Here is a 24,544-nt window from a genome sequence, read left to right as displayed (position 1 = left end):
TGGGTATTATGGATAATAATATCCCCATTTCACAGACGTAGAACAGACTAAGATAAGGTCACACAATAAGGAAATGGCTGAGGAGAAATTTAAACATACTTTCATAACTCTAAGCCCAATGTCCTATCAATTGCACCTCAACCCAAAATTTCTTCATTCAGGGACCAGTGTAAAATATTCTATATTCTGTTAACAACAACAAAGACAACAATAACATCTTTGATTCCCATAATCTTTTCATCTGAGAAAATTTCTCATGGTCATTCTATGAACTAGTAGAAATTTTTGTACAACCAATTTACAAATAAGGAAACTACTTTGTAATTTAAATGACTTATACAAAAAAACCATAGTCAGCAAATCTTCAAATAGAAATAATATTGAAAAATTCCATCTCTGACTTGCAAGCTCAGTATTCTTTCTGTGATCTTGACCTGCCATTATTAAAAGCAGACTCTGGGACTTAATAGATTCAGATTTCCTAAAATCATCTTACCTCCAAGGATTTTCCATCCCGGTATGACTACATCCTATGGACCTAAGAAATCTTAGGGTTCAAAGGGACTTTATGACTTTTTTTTTTTACCTTGCCCCTGCTTCTAGGCAGCCATGACATTAGCACTGAAATCACAGAGCCCTTAAATGCTTTTTTTCAAGGTCATATAGCTACTAGGGTATGGCACCAGAAGCCAGTTTCCCTGCTTTCTACTAAAGAGCTCTTGTCTACCACCCACCATCAAGATGTCTTTGCTCTTTGAAATGATGATTATGTGATCCACTTCTGGCCACAAGGAAGGACCTTCGAGGATTAGGATCAATAACACTAAACACTTTGGAGACTTCCAATCTTGACTTCACAAGATTTGAGTTAACATCCCAATTCTGCCAACCTAGTACATCACCCTGACCAAATCTCTTAAGCTCTACAAAACTCAATTTCTTCACTAATAAATTAATGAAATTAGAGTAGAGCATCTCAACTTCCTTCTAGCCCTAAATCTATGATCCGAGGAGACAGAAATTAACCAGGAATTTATCATTAGAATACTGACTGTATACATAAATAGATTTAAATAGTGTAGGTAAATTAGTGCATGATAATATGAACCATTCTTATTCAGTTCCAATTTTAGGAAGTCCTCACTAAATTCAAATCTGTCCTTTATCTATTGCTCTCCATCTGTCAGTGTTCCATAACTACTGAAATCAATGTGAATAACGTCCTTGCAATATATTTTAATTTGTTGTTATTTATTTCAAAATATGCTGCTGAAAACAGAACACAATAATTCCGGTGCAATCTAGGCAATGCAGGACATAGCAGGACCTCAGTCCTCAGTCCTGATCTGAATACTATTTTTACTAAAGCAGATTAGGAGTATTCAAAGTACTTTAAAAATGTTTTAAATATTTGTCTCTAAATGCTGACTCATATTAAGCTTTTAAAACAACCAAAGTCATCAGTAGATTTTTTTTTCCTAGATGGAGTACTGATCAAGCATATTTCCTCCATCCTATATTTCTACAACTCTCTGATTGACCTAAATACCTGTTGAATATTATTGTTGCTTTAGGATCATTGTTCCAATTTGTCAAAACAATTTGGAATTTTACTCTATTATCTATCATATTAGCTCTTTTTGGTTTTGGTGACCCACAGAATTTATAGAGGTGTCTTCATGTGGCAAATGGTAGTCACTGTTAACAATATTAAATAGTTCAGATCTAAGGACTTTCCTGCGATTTACCACTGGAAACCTCCTGCCAACATGATATTTATCTATTAATGAGGAAGAATCTCTCCAATTGCATCTTCTCAGTAAGAAATCACATTTAGGCAAAGAGCAGATTGCTGAAGGGCATGAATGTAATCTTGAATCCAGTTCCTCTGACTTGGGAGCCAATGAGAAGATAATGTGCACTCACAGAGTCTATAGCAAGCTGATAACTTTGCTAAACACTTTTCTTGACCTGGCTACATCAGAAATGTTATATTCACTTCTTTGCTCCTTATTTTAGGATGAAATGACTTAATTTAATGCTACAAGAAGACCAATGAGGACGTTTAGTCTGTAGAAGAGAAGACTAAAGGGAGAAATGATGCTTGTTGTCATGGACTGTCACATGCAAGTAGAAATTGTTTTGCCTCAGAGCAACAGATCCATGGAGTAGATGATGAAAGCGGATCACGTTCCTCAAAGTGCGGGTTCATTTGGGGATAGGGATGAACTGAACTGAACTCAAATTGGGATTCTGATTAAAGCTATTGACCCTCTCTTAGAATGAATTTTTGATGCATAAACTACACATCAATTTATAAAAGAAATGAATTCTATTGAAATGCAGCCCTCAAAATTGTAACAACCATAGCAACAAAAGATGAATTGTAGATGAAATCCTTAAACCCCTCTATCTCCCTCATTTTATCAAGAAACTTAAATCAGTGAGCAAAGTTACATGCCTTACATCACATGGCTAGTAAGATTTGATTTCAAATTTAGAGGTTTTCCTACTCTGCCATGCTGTTGCTTTTCCTGACAGTCCCTTGACCTAATGGGCCAGTAACTCTATTAATAAATATAAATAGCCTATTCAACACTACATTCTCCAAGAACTAGTTTCACTAAAACCTACTCAGAAAATTTCCTGGGGATTAAAGACAAATATAGAAGGGTCCCCAATGAATTAATTAGCCCAAATAAAATCTTAAACCTTAATTTCTTCTAAGGAATATTGACAGTCATCCCAATTCTTTTTGAATATCACCATTTCAGAAGGCAGATCCTTCCCATTTTAGCTCAAGCTCAATCAACTTTTTGGTAACTTCTTTCTAATTACCTTACTTTCCCCACCTCTGGAGCAATTATTCAAAGAAATATAACAAATATCATGATTTGGGGAAAAATATTAGACTAGGCATCAGAAGGTTTGGGCTAGTATATTATTTCTCTGGAGTCATCTATAAATTGATAAGATTATACTAGATGATAGCTAAGGTCCTTCTCTCCAACTCTAGCTTCTATGATCCTACACTATTGGGTTCTGCAGTTCAAGATAACTGAAATGTTTCTTAATATAGAATAAATTAATTGGGAAATTTCAACTAATTTGTAGTCACAAAATTATTCCTTTTTGGAGAAAAATTGAACTGGAAAGAAAATTGCTGTTCTGGGCACTGAATAAACAAATTGTGCTACATGAACACACACATATACACACATATATATATACAGACATATATATATACATATGTACATACATATATATATATATATATATATACAGATATTATAAGATTATACATAGCAGTGAATGTAATGAATATAGAGAATTGTGAGAAGACTTATATGAATAAGGCAAGTGAAATAAAAGCAGTCAAGAAAACAATAACAAAAAATCAATTATGAATACTTCAAAATTATAATAGCCAAGCTTGACCATAAAGAATCATTTTTTGCATCTTAACAGTTTAAAAGAGCTGCCTATAACACTGAGTTAAGAGACCTAGAGCCAACCACTAGGTCTTTGTCCGTATTGGAACTTGAAATGAGGTCCTTCTGGTTTAAGAGCCAGCTCTTTTCAATATAAAAGGATAACCCATTTCTGTAGGGTTTTAAAGTCTACAAAACATTATCCATCATGGTAGTCATGAGAGATAGGTAATGAAACTCTGTGCATCCAGTTACCAGAAGGAGCAACTAAAATTCTCAGATGTGATGTGACTTGATTAGGTTTGCACAACTAATACATCTCTGAGCCAGAAAATGAACCTGGATTTTCTAACCCCAAAAAGGCTCAGTAAGTGTTTATTCACCTAGACCATGTTGTCTCACTAGGGGAATATATGAATAGTAACATGAGGATACAATGAAAACACAATATTGTTAATTCTAAAAAAAAGTTTAAAAATAAACTATATCTGCTCATAACACGGATGACACAAAAAGCCCTTTGATAGCTGCTATGTAGTTCCAAAGGACGATATGAATGAGTAACCACAGATATCTAATTAAACATATAGAAAACTCCAAATTTCCTTCTGTATCCTTCCCATCTGCCAAGGAAGGGAAAGGGGGAGCCCATATCAAGAGAATGCTGTAACAGGAGAAAGATAACATTTGAACAGATTCTTAGGAACTGAAACGTTACATCTTCATGGGCAATAGTGAGGAGGATTCAATGGATTTGATGCTCAAAATAAGCTGACACACAGAATGCTGGAGGAAGACTAAGACTTAGGACACAGAATAGAAAAAATCAGAGCTGGATAGTCCCTTGAAACATAGAACATGGAGTACTAGATCTGGAAGTGGACGTATAGCATAAAATATAGAATGCCAGAGTTTGGAGGAAACCACAAAGATCTTTATAACAAACCTAATTTCATAGCTTAGGAAAGAGAGACACAAGGAAAAAAAGAAATTTTCCTAGACCATGTTAAAATTTAGTGACAGATAAAGGGCTTGAAGCTGAATAGCCTTACTCTGTCACTGGTATTTTCCCCCACTGCACCCCACCCCCAACTCTGCTCAGCTTCCTCTATAGAATTAATGAATATTAATTTTATAGCATCAAGTGTGCAAGTATTACTCATGGATATAGTTTCTGTTTTTGGCTTCTCCACAAGCATTCTACATGACCTTTGGCCATTCATTTACTTTTCCTGGGCCTCAGTTTCTCCTACTGTAAAATGAAGAGATTGAACTAGTTCTTATTCAGGCAATATTCAGTGGTGAATAGACCACTGAACTTCAAATCTGGAAGATCTACTTAAATCCAGCCTCTAAAAGTAGTAACTGCATGTCATTGAGCAAGCACTCAGTCAAGTATTTGAAACATAGTAGGCCATTTGATGTATTTATTGAGTGAGGATCAATATTCATTGCTCCGCTCTGAATCTCAGTTTCTCTGCCTCTAAAATAAAGGAAATGCACAAGATCTCTGTATAATCTTTTAGCTCTTAAATGATGTCCAGCTCTGTGACATGTGGAATTAAATGGCTGATACTCACCCAATACTTTTGCATAGAACTTGTAGCATGACTTAACAGCTAATGCCTTTGCCAGTTAATAGCTCTATCATTGCTTCATGAGCCTCTTAGAATTCTCTATTTAAGCACTTCTGACAGAAGGATGAATTGACTAAAGAACCTCTTCTTTTCCGGGTAACAATTTTTTATTATTAAGAAATTTCACCATTTAATTACCTCTCATTTTTGTGAATAAGGCTCATTATCTGAGCTGTGGCTGTGTTCAGAAGACTTTGGTCCCGGGTTCCCAATGACTGTATGCTTTGTATCAGGTATTGTGTGTAGCCAAATCGCTTACTCAGGTGGTATTTCTTATTGGCTTGTAAAAAATCCATTAACTCTTCAATATTCTCCTATTTGAAAAAAGGAGAAAGATACATGTAGTTTACTTTAGTCTATTCTGCCTTTTATATTAGCAAATTACAATATGGATCAAACAGCATTTATAAAGTGCATGCTATATGGCCAGCAATATGTGAAGCTCTGTAGAGCTTCAGAAAAGAAGTAAAGATAGTCACTGCCCTCAATAAAATATATACTCTAACGGAGAGGCAACACAAAAAAACTATATTTGTATAACACTATAATACATTCAGAGGCTGAGGAAAGTGCCAAGAAGAAGGCACTATGGGAGACAAGGGAGATCTTGCTGCAGGATGCAGCATCTGAGTGAAACCTTAAGGAGAATCAGGGATCCTGGAACAGAGGGCAGGGAAGAGAGCATTTTCATATGTATTGAATAGTCATGATAACACCTTAAAGAGAAGTGACAGAGCATCATGCACAAGGAGAAGAAAGCAGGTTGCATGGTTGTGCCCCAGGGTGTGTGCAATCAGTCAGTGCAAGTGCTCAGCACTGTGCCAGGAAGTGGGGACAAAAAAGGAAAACCACTTTCCAACAGATTTTCAAGGAATTCACTTTTTAAAAGGGAATCACTCCATAAATAACCAGTTAGTTAGAACATCCTACAGCAGAGATGGGGGACAATCTTAAAGGGAAGGTACTAGGGATAGAGACCTGGAAAGACCTCCAAAAAGTGGGATTTGAGCAAGCCAGGAAAGCTGACTGGCAAGGGCATTGCAGGTAAAAGGCAGAGTTAGATGGAACAGGGAATTCCACGGGCAGTAAACCAATAGCAAATAAGTCACCTTAGCTGGGTCAAAAAGTGGATGGGGAAGAAATAAGTAAGAAGACTACAAATGTAAGGACTTGCGAAGGACTTTAAATATTAAGGAGCTTGACTTTTGATTATTGTGAACCTTCTGACATCCCCATAAGGCACAGGATGCTACTATATCCTCGGTTTACAAATAAAGAAATCAAGCATTCTGAGGTCACATTGGTCATAAATGGCAGACCTGAAACTCCTGCCAGCCAAGCCCTCTTTATCATGCTTCAGTGAATTGCCCATATAAGAAAAGCTGGGAAAATAATCTTACAGTTTATGCATCTAGGCTATGTTCAAGACACAGCCAAAACAACAACCTTTAAGTGTAATTCTCAATGTTAGAAGATGGGCAAGGAGAATGTTTTGGTGACATGTAGAGTTATAAGCAGGAATTTTGGTACCTTTGGCAAATCCAGTTGTATACATGTTTATGTCTGGCTATCTTAGCAGAACTTACAAGGATATTGGAAGGGATTGAGAGGCCCAGATCACAGCTTGAAGGTTAACTCCTCAGGAAAGAAACATACCCCTTCTTTTAGATGGTGATACTGAAGATCAAAATCCTATGCACTTTATCCTAGATTGGCTCTGCAAGTTTTGATATATAGTGTTTTATCCAGAGCCATTACAACATGTATATAAACATACTGTCTTCCTGTTAGAAATAACAAGTAAAAAGGTTTTCCTGCCCACTGGATTTTTAAAAATTGAAGAATGATGTATTATTTCATCAGATGGGAGTGATAACTAAGAAGAGAGCTCTGAGAAGGCAGAGAAAAATTCTTATCAGTACTGTCCCACTGGAGAGTAGAAAAAAGAGGGATCATAAAAAGGCTCATTTCTTCTGAAACTTTCAGGCTACATAAAAGCTCAAGGATATTTTCAAAGAAATCACAATGGGATCCTCTGACACATCTAATTTCTGCTTTGGATACATGGGCATGCTTTAGAAGCCTATGGGATATCAAATTGGAGAGGTCCACCTAGCAGCTAGAGATACATGAACTGCGTGAATTTACACATTATTTTCATAGAGATGGTAAGTGAATACATCAAGGCTAATGAGCTTACCCTAAGAAAAACCATAAAAAGAGAAGTTAAGGATAATGACAGAGTCCTAGGGTAACCCAAGGAGAGCAAGTTTTGGAAAGAGCAGTAAGACAAATAAGAGGACAAGACAGAGGTCATGTGGCAGATGATATTATCAATGTGTCAAATGTTGCAGAGTAGTCAAGAAGCATAAGGATTGGTAAGATCATTTGATTTAGCAAGAAAGATATTACAGAGACATTGGAGATATTGTAACAGTAATAGGGAGGGAAGTTCTATTGTAAGGGATAAAGAAGTAAGTGGAAATGAGAAAGTGACGGTGACAAATACAGGCCCCATATTTGAGGAATGGCCTGTATTAGGAAGCAGAGCTTTCCATTTCTGAAGATTTTCAAGCAGATGCAGAATGACGAAAGTATGTGCAAATTACTTGGGACAACTGATACTTTTGATTATTTCTTTTTGTGTTAGCAATGACCACATAAAGGTCCTTCTACTAATGGCTGACTCAGATCACCCAACTTTGATCAGAGCTGCTTCCATTAACTGTAGTGAATTCTCAGTCAACTGAGAGTAAGATTTCATGCAATATATACTTGTTGGATTGTTCTTTCTATTGTGCTTCTAAATTTTGTGGTTTTTCGGAATGTATTTCATTACAAGAGAACATACACAATTTTGTAGTATTTGAAGAGCACACTGCATTAGCCATTATTGACATTGCAATCATTGTTGATTTGGAGAAATCAAGCATTCCAAATATCATTCGAGTCCAAAATGAAAGCAATTCTTGGTAGAAATAAATGAGAAACAATCATTGCACATTGCACAGCAGTCTGAATAACTCTCAGAAAATAAGCAAGGACCTCCAAAGGAACGGGTAGCTTAGAGAGAGGGGGAAGCGTATTATTAAAGAACCCTTTACAATGCACCTCATCTATCTTGAAGTCAGAGGGACATTGGAAACAAAAAGAAAAAAGAAAACTGTTAATCATTGCTATGAAGAAAAATGTTTCTCATAGTGGACAAGATAATGCCAAGAGTGGATTGCTAAAGATTTTTAAAAAGACAATTGTCTTTGCTAAAGAAACTTACTTTTTCAGTCAAGATTATACTAAAACCACTCTCAGAGAAGGTAGGTGAACCTAAAGAAATTGATTATCTTTATAAGAGTATAAAATAACTACCTCAAAAATATTGGGGGATTTTTTTTTACTCTCCAAGGATCTGGAAATCTGATACACTTTGAGTGACTGACACTCTGATAAGTCTAAGACCATTCTGAGAATACTGAGAAAAATAGAACTGATCTTTGATTCATAAGGAGATGGAACACTGCAACACAACCTGTTATGGGCCAGAACTCTGAACTTGAAACAAGATGTTAAGTCAGTGGAATTGATAAAGACTATAGTAGTTCAGTACATGTGCTTAGTACCTACTACACTTCTACAAGATTTCCACCTATGATAAGAGAGCATATAAGCTCAAACAAACTCAGCCAGAATCAGAACTAGGGAAGACAAAGTCGTGGTGGTCCTCCTGCTTCCCCGACAGAAACCAAGACACATTCTGGATGACCTCAAGAAAGCTGGCCCAGGTCCCAGGCAAAGAGATAATAAAGGATTTGGATTTAAACCTCTTGCTACTGGTGTGGTGATTACTGAACTGAAACGGAGGCTGCTCCCAGAGACCCCAAGGAACCTGAACCAAGAAGAATATTACATTTTGACTTTCTTTTGTTTTAGAATATAAGGTGGTCACTTGAGTCCTTTCCTGGGGCCTGGTTAGCTTATTTTTATTATAGTAACTTTTTATTGACAGAATCCATGCCAGGGTAATTTTTTTTTACAACATTATCCCTTGCACTCACTTCTGTTCTGATTTTTACCACCCATCCTCCACCCCCTCCCCTAGATGGCAAGCAGTCCTATATATGTTGAATATGTCCTAGTATATCCTGGATACAATGTATGTGGGCAGATCCAAACAGTTTTCTTGTTGCACAGGGAGAATTGGATTCAGAAGGTAGAAATAACCCGGGAAGAAAAACAAAAATGCAAACAGTTTACATTCATTTCCCAGTGTTTTTTTCCCTTTGGGTGTAGCTGCTTCTGTCCATCATTGATCAATTGAAACTGAATTAGGTCTCTTTGTCAAAGAAATTAACTTCCATCAAATTACATCTTCATACAGTATCGTTGTTGATGTATATAATGATCTCTTGGTTCTGCTCATTTCACTTAGCATCAGTTCATGTAATTCTCTCCAAGCTTCTCTGTATTCATCTTGCTGGTCGTTTCTTACAGAACAATAATATTCCATAACATTCATATACCACAATTTACCCAACCATTCTCCAATTGATGGGCATCCATTCAGTTTCCAGCTTCTAGCCACTACAAACAGGGCTGCCACAAACATTTTGGCACATACAGGTCCCTTTCCCTTCTTTAGTGTCTCCTTGGGGTATAAGCCCAGTAGAAACACTGCTGGATCAAAGGGTATGCACAGTTTGATAACTTTTGGGGCATAATTCCAGATTGCTCTCCAGAATGGTTGGATTCGTTCACAGCTCCACCAACAATGTATCAGTGTCCCAGTTTTCCTACATCCCCTCCAACACTCATCATTATTTTTTCCTATCATCTTAGCCAATCTGACAGGTGTGTAGTGGTATCTCAGAGTTGTCTTAATTTGCATTTCTCTGATTAATAATGATTTGGAACACTCTTTCATATGAGTGGTAATGATTTCAATTTCATCATCTGAAAATTGTCTGTTCATATCCTTTGACCATTTATCAATTGGAGAATGGCTTGGTTTCTTATAAATTAGAGTCAGCTCTCTATATATTTTGGAAATGAGGCCTTTATCAGAACCTTTAACTGTGAAGATGTTTTCCCAGTTTGTTGCTTCCCTTCTAATCTTGTTTACATTAGTTTTGTTTGTACAGAACTTTTTAATTTGATGTAATCAAAATTTTCTATTTTGTGATCAATAATGGTCTCTAGTTCGTCTTTAGTCACAAATTTCTTCCTCTTCCACAAGTCTGAGAAATAAACTATCCTATGTTCCTCAAATTTGTTTATAATCTCGTTCTTTATGTCTAAATCATGGACCCATTTTGATCTTATCTTGGTATATGGTGTTAAGTGTGGGTCCATGCCTAATTTCTGCCATACTAATTTCCAGTTATGCCAGCAGTTTTTGTCAAATAATGAATTCTTATCCCAAAAGTGAGGATCTTTGGGTTTGTCAAACCTGGTTAGCTTTTTTAGAAGCCTATCTCTCTCCTTGGTTCCAAGACCTTGAGCTCCTGCCTCCTTCTCTGCCCTCTTAATCTCTTCGAATAAATCCTGGCTAAGGCTCCTAGCCTATATGCTCTACACTGAATATAAACCAATCATTATATCACTAGGAAACCATTATTTGTTGTAGGACTAAATAAATGGCTAAACTAGATTTAACCATTGTCTCCTCAGTTCCACTTAGTAGCTTGTTTCAAGTTCTGGCCCAGAACAACCACCTTTCACGATACCACATATCATAAAAGGTCAAGAAGTTTATCAGTGATGTAGATAAACATGCTACAATGGCATAGGAATCAATTATTCAAACACCTTTGAGAATCTATCGGTTTTAACTGAACTAGCTACACCCAGAGAAAGAACTCTGGGAGATGACTAAAAACCATTACATTGAATTCCCAATCCCTATATTTATGTCCACCTGCATTTTTGATTTCCTTCACAAGCTAATTGTACAATATTTCAGAGTCTGATTCTTTTTTACAGCAAAATAACAGTTTAGTCATGTATACTTATTATGTATCTAATTTATATTTTAATATATTTAACATCTACTGGTCATCCTGACATCTGGGGGAGGGGGTGGGGAGTAAGAGGTGAAAAATTGGAACAAGAGGTTTGGCAATTGTTAATGCTGTAAAGTTACCCATACATATAACCTGTAAATAAAAGGTTATTTAAAAAAAAGAGAGAGAGAGAGAATCTATCGGTTTTAATCAAGGATCGACTTGGATAATTATGCCAAAGATATAATTGATATTCAGTGTGAGAAGAATACAGTTTCATGATGAAAAATTAAAGAAAAGGGGTCAAATACTTGTGAACTCAATGTAAGTAATGTAAAACAAGTGATTATATAAAAAGTAGGATACATTTATGTTAATAATTATAAAAGATATATTGAGTTTTAAGGTTTATTAGGTGTTAATAAATGCAATTATTTTGCTTTCTTCCTAAGAATTCAAATACCAGTGTACTTGTAGAGGTGCTACAGAGGGAATTAATCACCATTCAGATGTTGATTAGACTAGAGGATCATTGACATGCTTTCCTCTTATTCATGATATTCATGAGTCTATAATATAGAGAAGGAAGAGAGAATAAAAGGAAATGGAAAACACAAGGGGAAGGGAACAGAGGGAAAGAAAGACTAATGAACAATAAAGGGAAATCCAGAAAGGATGGTATAAGCCTGTAATCCCTATCTTGGGAGAAGGTGAAACTATTAGATTGCTTAATCTTGGACACTCGGAACTGCAGTAGACCAAACTTTTAGTGTATCAGTATTAAGTTCAGCACCAATATGGTGAACTTTTGGAAATGGGGGTCACCAGGCTGCCTAAGAAAGGGTGAACCAGCTTAGTTGTAAATGAAGATGCTTAAAACCTCTGTGCTGATTATTAGGGAAAGCAAGAAAAGAAGGAATAAAGGAGCAAAGGAAGGAAGGAGAAAGTTAGGATGGGGAGATAGAGAGAGAAAAAGAGAGAGAATGAATAAGAGAAGCATGGAGATTAAAAAAGTGGAAAGTAGAGGAATCAGAAAGAAAAGGAGAGCCACTGAAGCGAGAAAGAAGAGTTAACAGGTTGGAGACAAGGATGGGGGAAGAGTTCAACAGCAATCAACAACAGCAAAAGTGGTAAATATACAAAAGGTCTCTCTGAACAGTGACATTTAAGAAAACATTTTTTAAAATTACTCTACCATAAGGTTGAAGTAACCTTTTATGACATTACCTGTATTTTAGAATAATCTTGAAGCAGCATTTTAGCAGTTTCCAACTTGAGGTCTCCCTTCAATACGGCACTTTTTATCTGGGTAAAAAAGATGTTGTGTAGTTCATTTCTTTGGAAAATTGCCAATTCTCTGTATGCTTTTGCAAAATCTTCCTCCCTTTTGAGCAAGAGAGACTTCCTCAAGTGGTCCTGCTCGCGTCGATGTAGATTGTGCAGCAAATTTCTATATTCTAAAGCAGACTGTTGAAAGAAGAAAAGAAATGTCTGTTTCATGGCTGACAGATTTAAAATACACACACACACACATATACACAAATATATATTTATCAATGAACAATGAGAAAACTGCCGATTACAGGGAAATATCATCAAAATGTGTCCTCGTTTGGAAGATCTATGTTTAACCACAATTGAGGCTCTTGTAAAATATATGTAGTGTGATATAGTGGCAATAGTCCTAAATATATTGTCTCAAAGAAATGTATGAATATGTGATTTTATGCTTACTATGAATATATCACTTTATATCTCTGAATATCTGTAAAATAACAGACTAAATCAATCCCTTGAAATTCTAAATACTTAAGTCTTTCCCAATTCTTTTTTCTCTTCTAAATCATTCAGAACATACTGTTGTGATTCCATGCTTTCCTAGAAATCCACAAGGCCTTATCAGGTGTTAACTAATTTTACATTATTTATTTATAGATGCCTTGTTTCATTTGGAGGCAATTTTCCTTCCTGTTTTTAATATTTTCTTTGTTGACTTAAGAGATGATGAGTGTATGTGCTCAAGGACTTCAACTGAGTTTTCTTCCTGATGAGATTTTTTGGCAATTTCAATCGCTTCATTCCTGGACCCCTTATGTTCCTTTTTATTATTCATTTTTTGACTCTTTCCCCTTCAATAGATATTTCCTTACTGGGTAGATCTCCAGACATTCTCCTTTCATGCTTTGCAATCAGTTTCTATGCCTCAAGTAACTTCTAAGTGATTCAGACATGGTCCCAACTGATACATGACTCCTTCCCTAGTGTGGTGATATATAAACAAATATCATCATCTTGTTCTGATTCCCTCTTCTTCGGTCATCTGGCTGAGCTGCTTTGCAGCACTGAATAGGACCTGGTCCTCTCCCTGCAAATGCTAGCTTATACCTTTTGGTTTTCTGCCATGGGGAGAAGTGGTATTCCTAGGAACACATAGAACTGAATTCTTTTTTTGAGTTTGTGGGCTGCCTTATGTAATCCTTTCAGGTCACAGAGACTGGTGAGGGAAGAACTGCTAAGTGAATAAATTAGGGATTGGGAATTAGGCTTCCCTGTTCTCCATCATGGTTCTTGGTTTTCTAGAAGATAGAGATAGCTGTAATTGATTTATCTGTTATGGACAATTCCTGGTTTGGAGAGCTTTGAGTGATTTTGAGAATGTGATAAAATGCTAAATCTTCCATCTATATACACATACATATACATATACATGCATGCATCTTTATAGTAGAGATTTATCTTAACATACAGCCCCCTTTTGGTCCTCTTTCCTATTCCTTTTTGTATGGGGCTGTTTTACAATTGTTGATTGTTGTCGACTTTAGTAATATAATTTTAAAAAACATGCCTAGTATCCTTGGAGAGAACAGTTGAGAAGAGTGGTATTTTTGGAAGTCATATTGCCAAGGGATTAAAGGTGTGGCAAAGAGGTAGGAATTGTGAATACAGGGTAATCCCTACCCTGTATCCCTAAGAATTTAGCTGTCAATCAAAATAGAGCTGTATTGGGATAACTGTAAGAAATGTCATGGGAAGATGTTTTGATTATTTTGTATTAAGAACAAGGCAAAGAGGAGCATTTTTCTTATACATAGTATAGGCTTTGTCTTGAAGACGAATTAGAAGTTCATCATTGGATAAGAGACTTAACAGATGGTTATAGAGCATTACAGTACAAGGCAAAATGTGAAAATGCAGCAAAAATTTAAGGAGCATTCCTAGGAAAAAGATGTGGGAAAGCTTATAAAAGGAGAGATGACATTTGAGCTTGAATGTTGGGTCAGAATTCACCAGGCATGTTGAGAGGAGCAAAAGAAGTCCCATTTAGTCAAAGTTTTCAAAGCACAAAAGGGAATAGTGGGAGACAATTGAAAAATGAACTTGGAAAATGCATCTGGGGTCAAATTGCTGAATGAGTAAATATCTAAAGTCTGTTTCAGAACATCATTCCTGGCTTCTTTTCATCCTACATAAAACAGATAAGCAGGATCAAGAGCACATTTAGCAGACAGACACTTATGAGTGATGAAAAAGTGCCCAGGATTCAGATGATGGACACTAGTTATTCCATCAATGTCATCCCCTCATTTGATGTGATCAATTGTGACAGGTATGAACCATTCGTTTTTAGGTTAATAGGTATGAAATGTGGGGAAAACATACTATTAAGTTTCTCACCAATGAGAAGTTTAATCGATTCCAAAGCAACCTTTCACAAGCTTCTGTGGGATAATATATATGCCAGAGACTGAGTAATCAGAGTTTGAGTTTTACTTACTAACTGTAATTTTGGGGCAAACTCTTTACTCCCCCATAGCTTTTTGCATCTGCGGATAACACTTCCATGAAGTAAATTGTGATGAGGAAAGCACGTTGTAAACTCTAAAGCAGTATAGAAATATGAGCTATTTATTTTGTGTTGGCTATGATTATCATTATCCTTACATTATTTAGCACATTGGTGAGGCATTCTCTAGTATAATGGAAAAAGCCCTCCCGGAGGGAGTTTTCCATACTGGCCATCTTCTTGCTATTACCTCCCCACAATGTCCAGTTCTTGAATTATGAGTCAAGACCAGAGCAGCTCTGCCATTTTCCCAGGATGGAGTATGTCAAACTATGCCCTTTCAGTTCCACTTCCCATTTCTGTAAGTTTCTGAACCAAATGGCTGCTCCTTGTTCACCAGCCCGCTCTGTGAGTTGTGGCCCCCATTAGAATTTAAGCTCTCAAAGGGCAAAGGCTATTTGTGCTTTTCTTTTTGTATTCTCGATGCTTAATAGGTTTTATATTTTTCTATTCATTCATTCCATCACAAGAGGCTACATAGCTGTGTGGTCAAGACATTAAAGTTTCCAACAAAAATCACAGTTCATTCAGATAAATACAAATCAGTACTGGCAAAGAGCAAAAAAACAAACAAACAAAAAAAAAACTTTATTTTTTAAAAAGGTTTTCAGGCACAGCTGGAAACATCTACGTGGCAAAAGTATGATATTCGCCGGAAAACTGTGAACCAAAAAGAACTTTTCCTCATATAGTCAGAGAAGGAGATTCAGAAACAGAGACAGAACTAAAGGAAGGGGGAGCCGACTCACTCTCTCGCTGACGTGCTTCAGCAGCTCCTCGGCCTCCTCCATGGCTGCCATCTCCCTCTGACACTGAGCCTCCGTTTTCTTCCTCATCTCCAAGGTGCACTCTGCTGTCAGAGCAACCATCTTCCGATCATACTCCTCTTGGACTTCAGTCTCCATCATGAGAAACTGTTTCTTGAAAACAGAGCTCATCCTTTTCTCCATGTGGGGGGAGAGGTTGCCACTGAGAGTCAGGTTTTTCAACAGCATGCCGATTATGTCTTTGCTGATCTGCATCCGACAGGCCTGCAGGTCCGCGTCTGCCCGGGTCAGGGTGGCTATCTCCATGCTAGAGAGAGGGAGGAGAAATGAGTAGACCCTGGGAACACATGCAATTTCCATTGCTTGAAGTATCATCCCGGTTTACATGATTAGACAGCAAGACCTAGCTTCAAACCCAACCTTCGATCAAGAACCCTTTACTGAGTCCTTACGAGATACAAGTAATTTGGCTAGGTGCATGGGGAAATAGGATTATGAGAAGTGGTGTCTGCCCTTGAGGTGCTTTCCATGCATCTAGGATAAAAATATTCTTTCAAATGTAAAACAATACAAATGGTATGGCAGCCATAACAGCTAGCATTTATATGCTACTGAAGAGATTTATAACTTGATACATGTGGATATGCTATACATATATACACATACATGTACATATGTGCATGTTTCCTCATTTGATCTTCACTCCACCTTGTGAGGTAGATGCTGTTTTTATCCACATTTCAAAGAAAGGAGAGAGGATTGGTTCTAGAAAGAGCACACAGCCTCTAATCCCACCTTACTTCCTTCACTACCTATGTTATCTTAGTCAAATTAATTTCCTGGAGCCTCAATATGTTTGTCATTAAAATCAGGATATCAGACTAAGTGATCTCAGAAGTCTCTACCACAATAAGAGCTATGATCATATAATTTCATAAGATGAGGCAGCAATTCAGTTACTTCAGTTCCTGACAAATGCGAGGCAAATCACGGAATATGATAAAAATTACAAAACACTGGAGTCGGAAGAAACCTTAGCGATCAGCTGTTCAGACCCTCTCATTTGGTATGTAAAGAAATTGAGGCCCAACAAAGAGAAGGGATTGGCCCAACATTATGCAGTAAGGTAGCGGCCAATCCTATGGGATATGGCCACAAATATTACATGTGGCCAAAGGAGGAGTCCCTCCAAACATTCTCCCCTAGAACCCACAGGGTTATCCAGGGCCTACTTCCAGGAGCTCACTCAGCTAATGGACTTGTATCGACCTAGCAACAATATTCAACCAAAATGTCATCAATTCTGTTAACACATTGGCAAGATATAATTTTCAAAAGCATCTCTTGGGTGCTAATTGCTAGAGCTCTTCTTAAAGTTATTACAGCTTTCCTCCACTGTGGATGGATGGGAAACGAGCGATTGCTGGCATGTTGAGCGCTTGCTTTGCACCCAATCAATCCAAAGGACAGAGTATCTCCAGAGGCAACTCTCTAAGAACTGAAATGTGAAAGCAGGGGCTACCCCGTTTTGGTAGAAGAACACACTCACATGTGATTGTACACACAGCTGTGTAGGGATCCATTCAGGAACACTATGTGTGTGTGAACATTTGCAAAGTCCCTCCCCTTTCATCAGTTGGGAAAACCCTCCATGCAGGTAGCTTAGCAGTCTTGTCTCTCATTGGAAGTTTTAGAGAAAGGCCCGTGTTCTGTATACATATGGTACATGTATGTTTTGTATGTATGTACATGTGTAAATCTGTGTGTGTGTGCGTGCGCAAATACCCACGTGTGTTTGTAGGATTAGAAGGCTAGTGGCTCCAAACTTTCTATGTTGAGATCTGAACCACGAGTTATGTAAAACAGGCACAGAACAGGTCTGGACAGAACCCTGGCATCTTGCCCCACGCCACCTCTTCCAGGTGCTGCTGCCTGCTCAGAACACAGAAGGCTCATTTAGCTGATGACTTTAAGGGAGCCATAAATTTCCCAAGAAGGTACTTGTGGCATCTCACCCTGCACTGCAATGACTCCCACCACACTTGTAGCTCTCCAGGGTTCTGATCGGAGTTTAATCAGTAGCCCCTAAGGCTGTTACTACTGTGTCAGATTGGCCCCTGTGCTCTCCTAGACAAGGGTGTGCTCCCTGCTGTGTTCCAGGATTGTGGAACACTCCACTGTGAAGGAAGCAGCACAAATTAAGTCCCTCAAGGTCAATTGACCTGAAACTTAAGGATCCAACTGCCTCATAAGTCAGTTTGTGGCATCCTTATGCTAAAATGTTGTAGCTTTGGAAGTCCCCAGCAGGCCACACTGACCAGAGGGAGGAGTGCAATAAAGAGCAGACCTTGGTAGGAAAAGAAGGCACGCGGGAGCCCCCTGTAATTCTGCCAGCCTGAGCCCTCAAGCTCCAAAAGGTCTAATCACATTGCTTTCCCTCCCAGGACCCGGCATGAACAGTGCTACCGCCATAGATCATACTCCAACGAGATAAATGTTTATGTTGCTCACTGCAATATTCTCTGCTTGGCTCTCTTCCCTCCTCCCAATTCAATTTTTAGCCCCCCAAGGAGAGAGATTTTTTAACTTAGGTTATTTTATTTCCCCCAAATTCTGCCAGAGCTCATAGCATTTATTTAAGTAGAGATAAAATGTACTTTCAGAAAGGAAAGGCCATTAGCTCCAAACCCTACAAAAGAAAGAAAGGAGTTCCAAGAAGCCAACAGCCACTATTTGTTAATCTGCCTGACTAATGAAGGGGAGTAGGGAAGAACCTGTACTTGAGTGAACACACCCACGTACCCGAGAGCATTAGTGCTGGAAGGGACCATCTGGTGATCTAGCCTGATTCCTTCCTCCCAGAGACAATAAAGCGAGACCCAGAGCAATGAAGTCCCTTGCACAGTCACACAGGAGGTAAAAGCCAGTCCCCAAACCCTGCCAGACTCCAGGGAGAGGGTTTTCCTGCTTTCTCCTGCTGCCTCCTTACTATGGTAATGAAGCTCAGACCTAAAATGTAGGGATGTGGCCAATTGGTGGCAATACAGCATGCTTGGTGAAACACAGACCACTTGCTTCAAGATTTTATGAGAAAAGAATATTTTTCCTAAAGTCTACATTATCTATGGAAATAGATATCTACGAAGTATTCTCCAGTTCAGATCACCTGCCTTTGTACTTTATCTTGTACCACAGTTATCTGGGAACATATTCTAAACAACTCCAAGTTTTCTAGGAGTCTACAGCATGATCCAGCCACTTTCTCTCTATTGATACGAGTATGGGAACTTCAGAAAATTAGAAACTGGGAAAGGCAGCATTGCCTAGTGGTTAGACAGCCCAAGCCTTGGACTCAAGAGGACCTTCCCCACACCTAGCAGTATGACTCAAAAGAGTTTTGCAAACCCTCTGTGCTTCAGGAGCCCCAAATGTGCAGTAGGGAGATTGAGACCAATTGGTGCTCTCCAAGGTCCCTTCAACTCTAGGGTTCAAGAAAAGATGGTTCTGTGATGAGTCTCTCTATTCATAACTGCATCACAGGACACATGGAAAGGAGTACAGAGTTTCGTGGGACACATTTGAGGAAGGATAACATCATCTGACGTGTCCCAAGCAGGGACTGAGGATGAGGAGGCTGCATTCCAGGGGAGGTAGTGTGCACGAGGTACAGACCGATGTACTCCCAAAGGAAGGAAAGAAAGAAGCCTTTTGGAAAAACATCCCACAACACACAATACTTGTGTGACCCTGGGCAGCCCCCTGGGACTCAAGTCCTCAGCAGTAATGTGAGGAAGTGGCAACTGATGGCTTGTAGGATGTCTTCCAGCTCTCAATCGCTCACCCTATGACTAATTCTGAGTCCATGACTAGTCAGTCTACTGGCTTAGTACAGGATGGAGCATTTTCTGACTAAGAATTTATGGGATATGATTTGGAAGGGAATAAAATAGAAGCAGTGGGTTAATGGTAAAGTAAGGTAGGCTTTAGTCAGACATAAGGAACAAAACAATAGCAAAATCTCCCCTGCACTTAGGAACAGGCTACCTCAGGAATTATTAGGCTCTCCATCACGGAAATTCGAGAAAGTTTGCTGGATGACTCATAAAGGAGGGGGGAGTTCACTCAGTTATTGGTTGGACTAGAAAGGTGGTATTCTCACAGTTCCAACTTGCAGTATTTTATATTTTTAAAAAATATTTTCAATTAAATTCACCACCATTTATTAATATCCTGCTATGGGACAGGTACGTGCTGGAAATATAAAGACAAATACAAATCAAACAGTTCTCGCTCTCAAGTACCTTTTACTCTATTTACTTCCTTGATTAGACAATAGTCACTTCGAAGGCAGAAACTGTCTATTTTTTTATAATTTCTATAGCGTCTAGCATTGGGACTTGTGAATGGCAGCAATGTGGAGTTGTTTTACAGAATTGAATTTACATGAGTTAAGGTATTCAGAAGTACTTTAAACTAATAAAGTACAAATAAATATGAATCATTCCTATTGTTATTAAGAGCGAAGGGATGCTAGGATTTTATTCAGATTCTCCATAGTACAAGAAGAAAAGAGTCAGAAACAAAGGATTAAACATTTATGAAATGCCTACTATGTACCAGACATTGTGCTAAGTGCTTTGGTCCATAGTCACTCTAAAGATAGGAGCTATTTTTACCTCCATTTTAGAATTGAGAAAACTGAGACAGTCAGAGATTACATGACTTACTCAGGGTCACACAGCTAAAAAGTATCTAAGACTGGATTTGAACTGAGATCTTCTGGACTCAGCGGACAGAGCCCTGAACATAGAGACTGGAAGACTCAGGTTTGTGAGTCTATATCCGGGCTCAGACACTTCCCAGCTGTGTGGCCTTGGACAAGTCACATAACTGCCTCAGTTTCCTCATCTGTAAAATGAGCTCAAGAATGTAATGGCAAACTACTTGAGTTATCTCTTCCAAGAAAACCCCAAATGGAATCACAGAGAGTCAGACAGGGCTGAAGATATCAGAAAGTTAAAATAATTTCAAAAGTCTAGACCTGGGGCTCTACTGACCACACCACCTAGCACAAGGCAACTGTTTGTAGTGAAATCAAGAAGGCCAACTTCAAATCTTGACCTTCACCTCAAACCAAGAATTTCATTTTTTAAATAAATTCTGTGAGCTCAGTTTCCTCCTCTATAAAATGGGGTGATATTCACATTAATTATCTTGCTGGGTATTGTTGGGAAAGATGTCTAGGTAAACAGGAAAGCACCAATATATCTATGTGCTAATCATTGTTATTATTAGAGGCTATATTATTATTGTTATAATATATTATGCCATGCATAATATGAGATAATTTAACAAACACAATCATTTATTTTCTCTCTCATTGCTCTGGGTACAGATCCCATTACTTCTCTTGAAAAACCTTCAATGATGTTTCATTGTTTACCAAATAAAATCAAGTTATTTTAAGATCCTTATAATTGGGCTGCAGCTTAGCTGCCCACTTATAATCCCTGTCCAGGATAAACTGAGCTACTTGTTATCACCTGAACGTGTTCCTAACACACACCTTTTGGCTCTGCCCTTTTCTGTTATTTAGATTTCCTGTTCTCTGATTTCTGCCTCTTCACAAACATATAATTCAAAGAGAAACCCATTCTCTGGAACTGATTTCTCTTTCCTTTTAGCTCATCATCTGTTTGACTTTTGCATTTATCCCTAGATATACTGTCTTTTTGCTTTGTTTTTTGCATTTTGGACAGCTTTTCTTCTCTTGTCCCATTTTAATTTTTACTATTGTATCTGGCTCACCAACCCTATTAAGTGATAATATCCTTGAGGACAATGATTTTTCTCTCCCAACACAGCACATTGCCAATAGGTAGACATTACTCGTGGGGCCTTATAAACATTGATTGACTGAATGAATACAATGAATACATATGCAGTTGCTCCAGTTGAATTATCCCTCCTTCAATCGGTGAATACTAATAATTCATGAAAGAACTGTAAAATGTCCATATCTCTCTCTCCCTCAAAAAAGGACAAGGGCTTAAAATGGCCCAAATATGATGAATATTTTGATTAGCTCCTGACTACAAAAGAGGAATTAATGCCCTGACGCCATCCTCTGTCCACTGAAAACCATCAAGCTTTCACATTTCACATTTCACATCAGCAAGTGTCTGGAGGGAAAATAAGATGAGATGATCTACAAGAACAATAAATGTTCTCTTGAATGGGAAAGAGCACTGGTTTATTAATGAAGACGGTAATTAATTCCAAAGGAAAACTCAATAGCTATGACAATGTTACAGTGTAAATATATCTGCTCAAATGTGGTTGCTATAAGAGTTGCCGACCCATAAATATGAATTCGATATTAGTGAAACTGATTTTTGTGCTCCTTCCCCCAAACTAATTTATAGAGAAAGATAATATGGTAAGTTTCTACACATCCTACAAATCATTTGCATGAGCTATGGTGATTGGCAGCAGAGGCTTAGGGGAAATAATCCCATCTTTTCTATCTTTAATGATGCAAATGACAGAATTAAAGTCAAAATGAAAAGCATCAATCCAAGTGGGAGAAATTACATTGAAGGCAAATCATAATGTTAAAAATAAAGCTATAAACCCAAATATTTTTCAAGTAATTTTTATGCTTTTTAAATACATTTTGGAATACTATGGCAAGGGGTTAGGATGAATCGAGGTAAATTTCTATTTTTCATAGTCACTATTTACCTGACAGGTGGAATGGATACTATCTGGCTGGCTTTGGAATCAAAAGACAGGTGTTCAAGTCTTGGTTTTCATATTATTATCATAGATTTTGAGGTGGGACAGCTAGGGGATGCCATAGTAGACAGAAGGGTAGGCCTGGGATCAGGAAGACAGCTCCAAGAATTTCAATCTGGCCTTAGACATTTCCTCACTGGTTGAACCTGATCAAGTCTTAAACTCTTTTGCCTCAGTTCCCTCATTTATAAAATGAGATAGAGAAGGATGTGGAAAACTACTCTACTACTTTTTTGCCAAGAAAAACCCAAATAAGGTCATGAAGAATCAGACATGACTAAAATCAATACCAAGGTTTAGAGTTAGAAATAACCTTACAAGTCATCAGATCTAACTTACTCATTTTCCAAATAAGCAAGATAAGGGAAAGAGGTTCAATGACTTTCCCTCATTTACATAGTATTTGAGGTAAGATTTTAATTCAAGTCTTCCCAATGCCAAGTCCAGTTCTCCATGGATTCCATTATATAGATGTGAAATAAAACTCATAACCAAAACATCATAAATAATAAACATCATAAAATTACATTTCTTTTGCAAATACAAAAAGAATAAAAAACGTGTGAGATAAATATTTATAGGGCATTCTTTGTGGCTCTCTCTTTGGAATATTCAAAACATTTAAGAGGGAAAGAGTAGCTCTAATCCACATATTATACTTACTTCTGGAGTTAAAGCTCAATTCAAAGAAATTCATTTTCTAATGGAAGGGGTATCAATAAAGCAATCAGTGACTAAGATAATCCCCCCTCACACATACCCAACTTACCCCAAAATATCCATTACTAGGGAGGTGCATTGATATGTCTAAATATTTGGGAAAGTGAGGAAGCAAAGGGAAAGGTCTTTACAAACCACCTACTATGTGCCAAACCTTTTTATGAATACCATCTCATTGGATCTTTACAAAAAATCTGTAAAGGAGATGCTATTATTATCCCTATATTCCAGTTAAGGAAACTACGCCTGACACATATTACATGTCTTGTCCAGCATAACACAACTAGTAAGTGAGATAAGATTGACCTGAATTCAGGCATGGTGTTCTATGCATCAAGTCCCTGAGCTGCCTTATAGCATGGCTCCTACACACACACACACAGTTTAAAGTTTAAAGATAGGTCAAATTGACCTATTATACATTTGTCATTATTGAAATTTCCCCTTAAAATGCTTCATTTTCAATATTGAAATTGGCTATGTCTTCCAAAGTTTCTAAAGTAGACTCTGCTGAAGAGTGATATGCTCTGTTCAAGAGTTCTGTCTTTGCATTTGGAGAATCACTGTTCCAACTCAGGCTTGCTTACTTAATCTAGCTCAGTTTACTAGCTTTTAAAAATTCTTCTATTTCTTAATTTCTTTCTTTGACACTCTCCGGTATGAACACTAAACTAATACTTCCTTCCCCTTGGTTTCATGTCCCAGAAGTTGGAAGGATTTTCTGAGGCATCTGTGGTTGCAGAGTCTCTGGGATCTTGGAAAGCTTAAGGAAAACAGGAGAATTACAGAAGAAGTATGCAAATGGAAACGTTTTCTTTTTTAAACAGGAAGAAAATGGATTTCTAATCTTTAGGACAGAGAATATGATCTCGGTTCCTGGCAAAAATCTATACTATGTTTTAAAAGGACACAGAAAGAGTGGATATTTTTTCCCCCTTTTGAATAGTATTATATTGCTGTTTCCTTTCAAGCTCTTTAGACAATGGTTCCTTGTCCTCCTCTTACTAGCTATGTAACCTAAGCAAGTCATTTCTGTTTGCCTCACTTTCCTCAATTGTAAAATGGGGAAAATAATAACACCAGCCTTATGCAATTGAGACGATCAAATGACACATTTATCAAATTTATACCATACTGCTTAACACACAGTAGGTGTTAAACATTTGCTTCCTTCCTTCTGTACTTCATTGTGTTTTCAGAAATTATTCCTGAGAGCTTTCCACTCTTGTTAGATTTACTTCCCTCAAAGAACTTCAGCCCATGAAATGCCGCCCATGTTTGCTCTTAAACCTTTTGAAATTTCAAAATCTAAGCTGCATTCTATTTTCTCTCAGGTCCAGGCATTTTGTAC

General features: G+C 37.7%; 1 protein-coding gene across 2 annotated transcripts in view; it reads right to left on the bottom strand.

Moving 5' to 3' along the window:
- The window catches only part of EVC2 (EvC ciliary complex subunit 2), a 157,463-nt gene that overhangs the window by 64,479 nt on the left and 68,440 nt on the right, over window positions 1-24,544 (bottom strand). For both annotated transcript variants that reach the window (XM_031943199.1, XM_031943200.1), the window contains exons 10-12: window positions 15,658-15,982; window positions 12,292-12,531; window positions 5,207-5,382 (exon numbers count right to left, since the gene is read on the bottom strand). In XM_031943199.1, coding sequence (XP_031799059.1) covers window positions 5,207-5,382; window positions 12,292-12,531; window positions 15,658-15,982 — 741 coding nt within the window. The remainder of the gene's footprint in view (window positions 1-5,206; window positions 5,383-12,291; window positions 12,532-15,657; window positions 15,983-24,544) is intronic.

This window comes from Sarcophilus harrisii, chromosome 6 (genome assembly GCF_902635505.1).
Source record: "Sarcophilus harrisii chromosome 6, mSarHar1.11, whole genome shotgun sequence".
NCBI lineage: Eukaryota > Metazoa > Chordata > Mammalia > Dasyuromorphia > Dasyuridae > Sarcophilus > Sarcophilus harrisii.
This window is presented reverse-complemented; position numbering and strand designations above follow the sequence as displayed.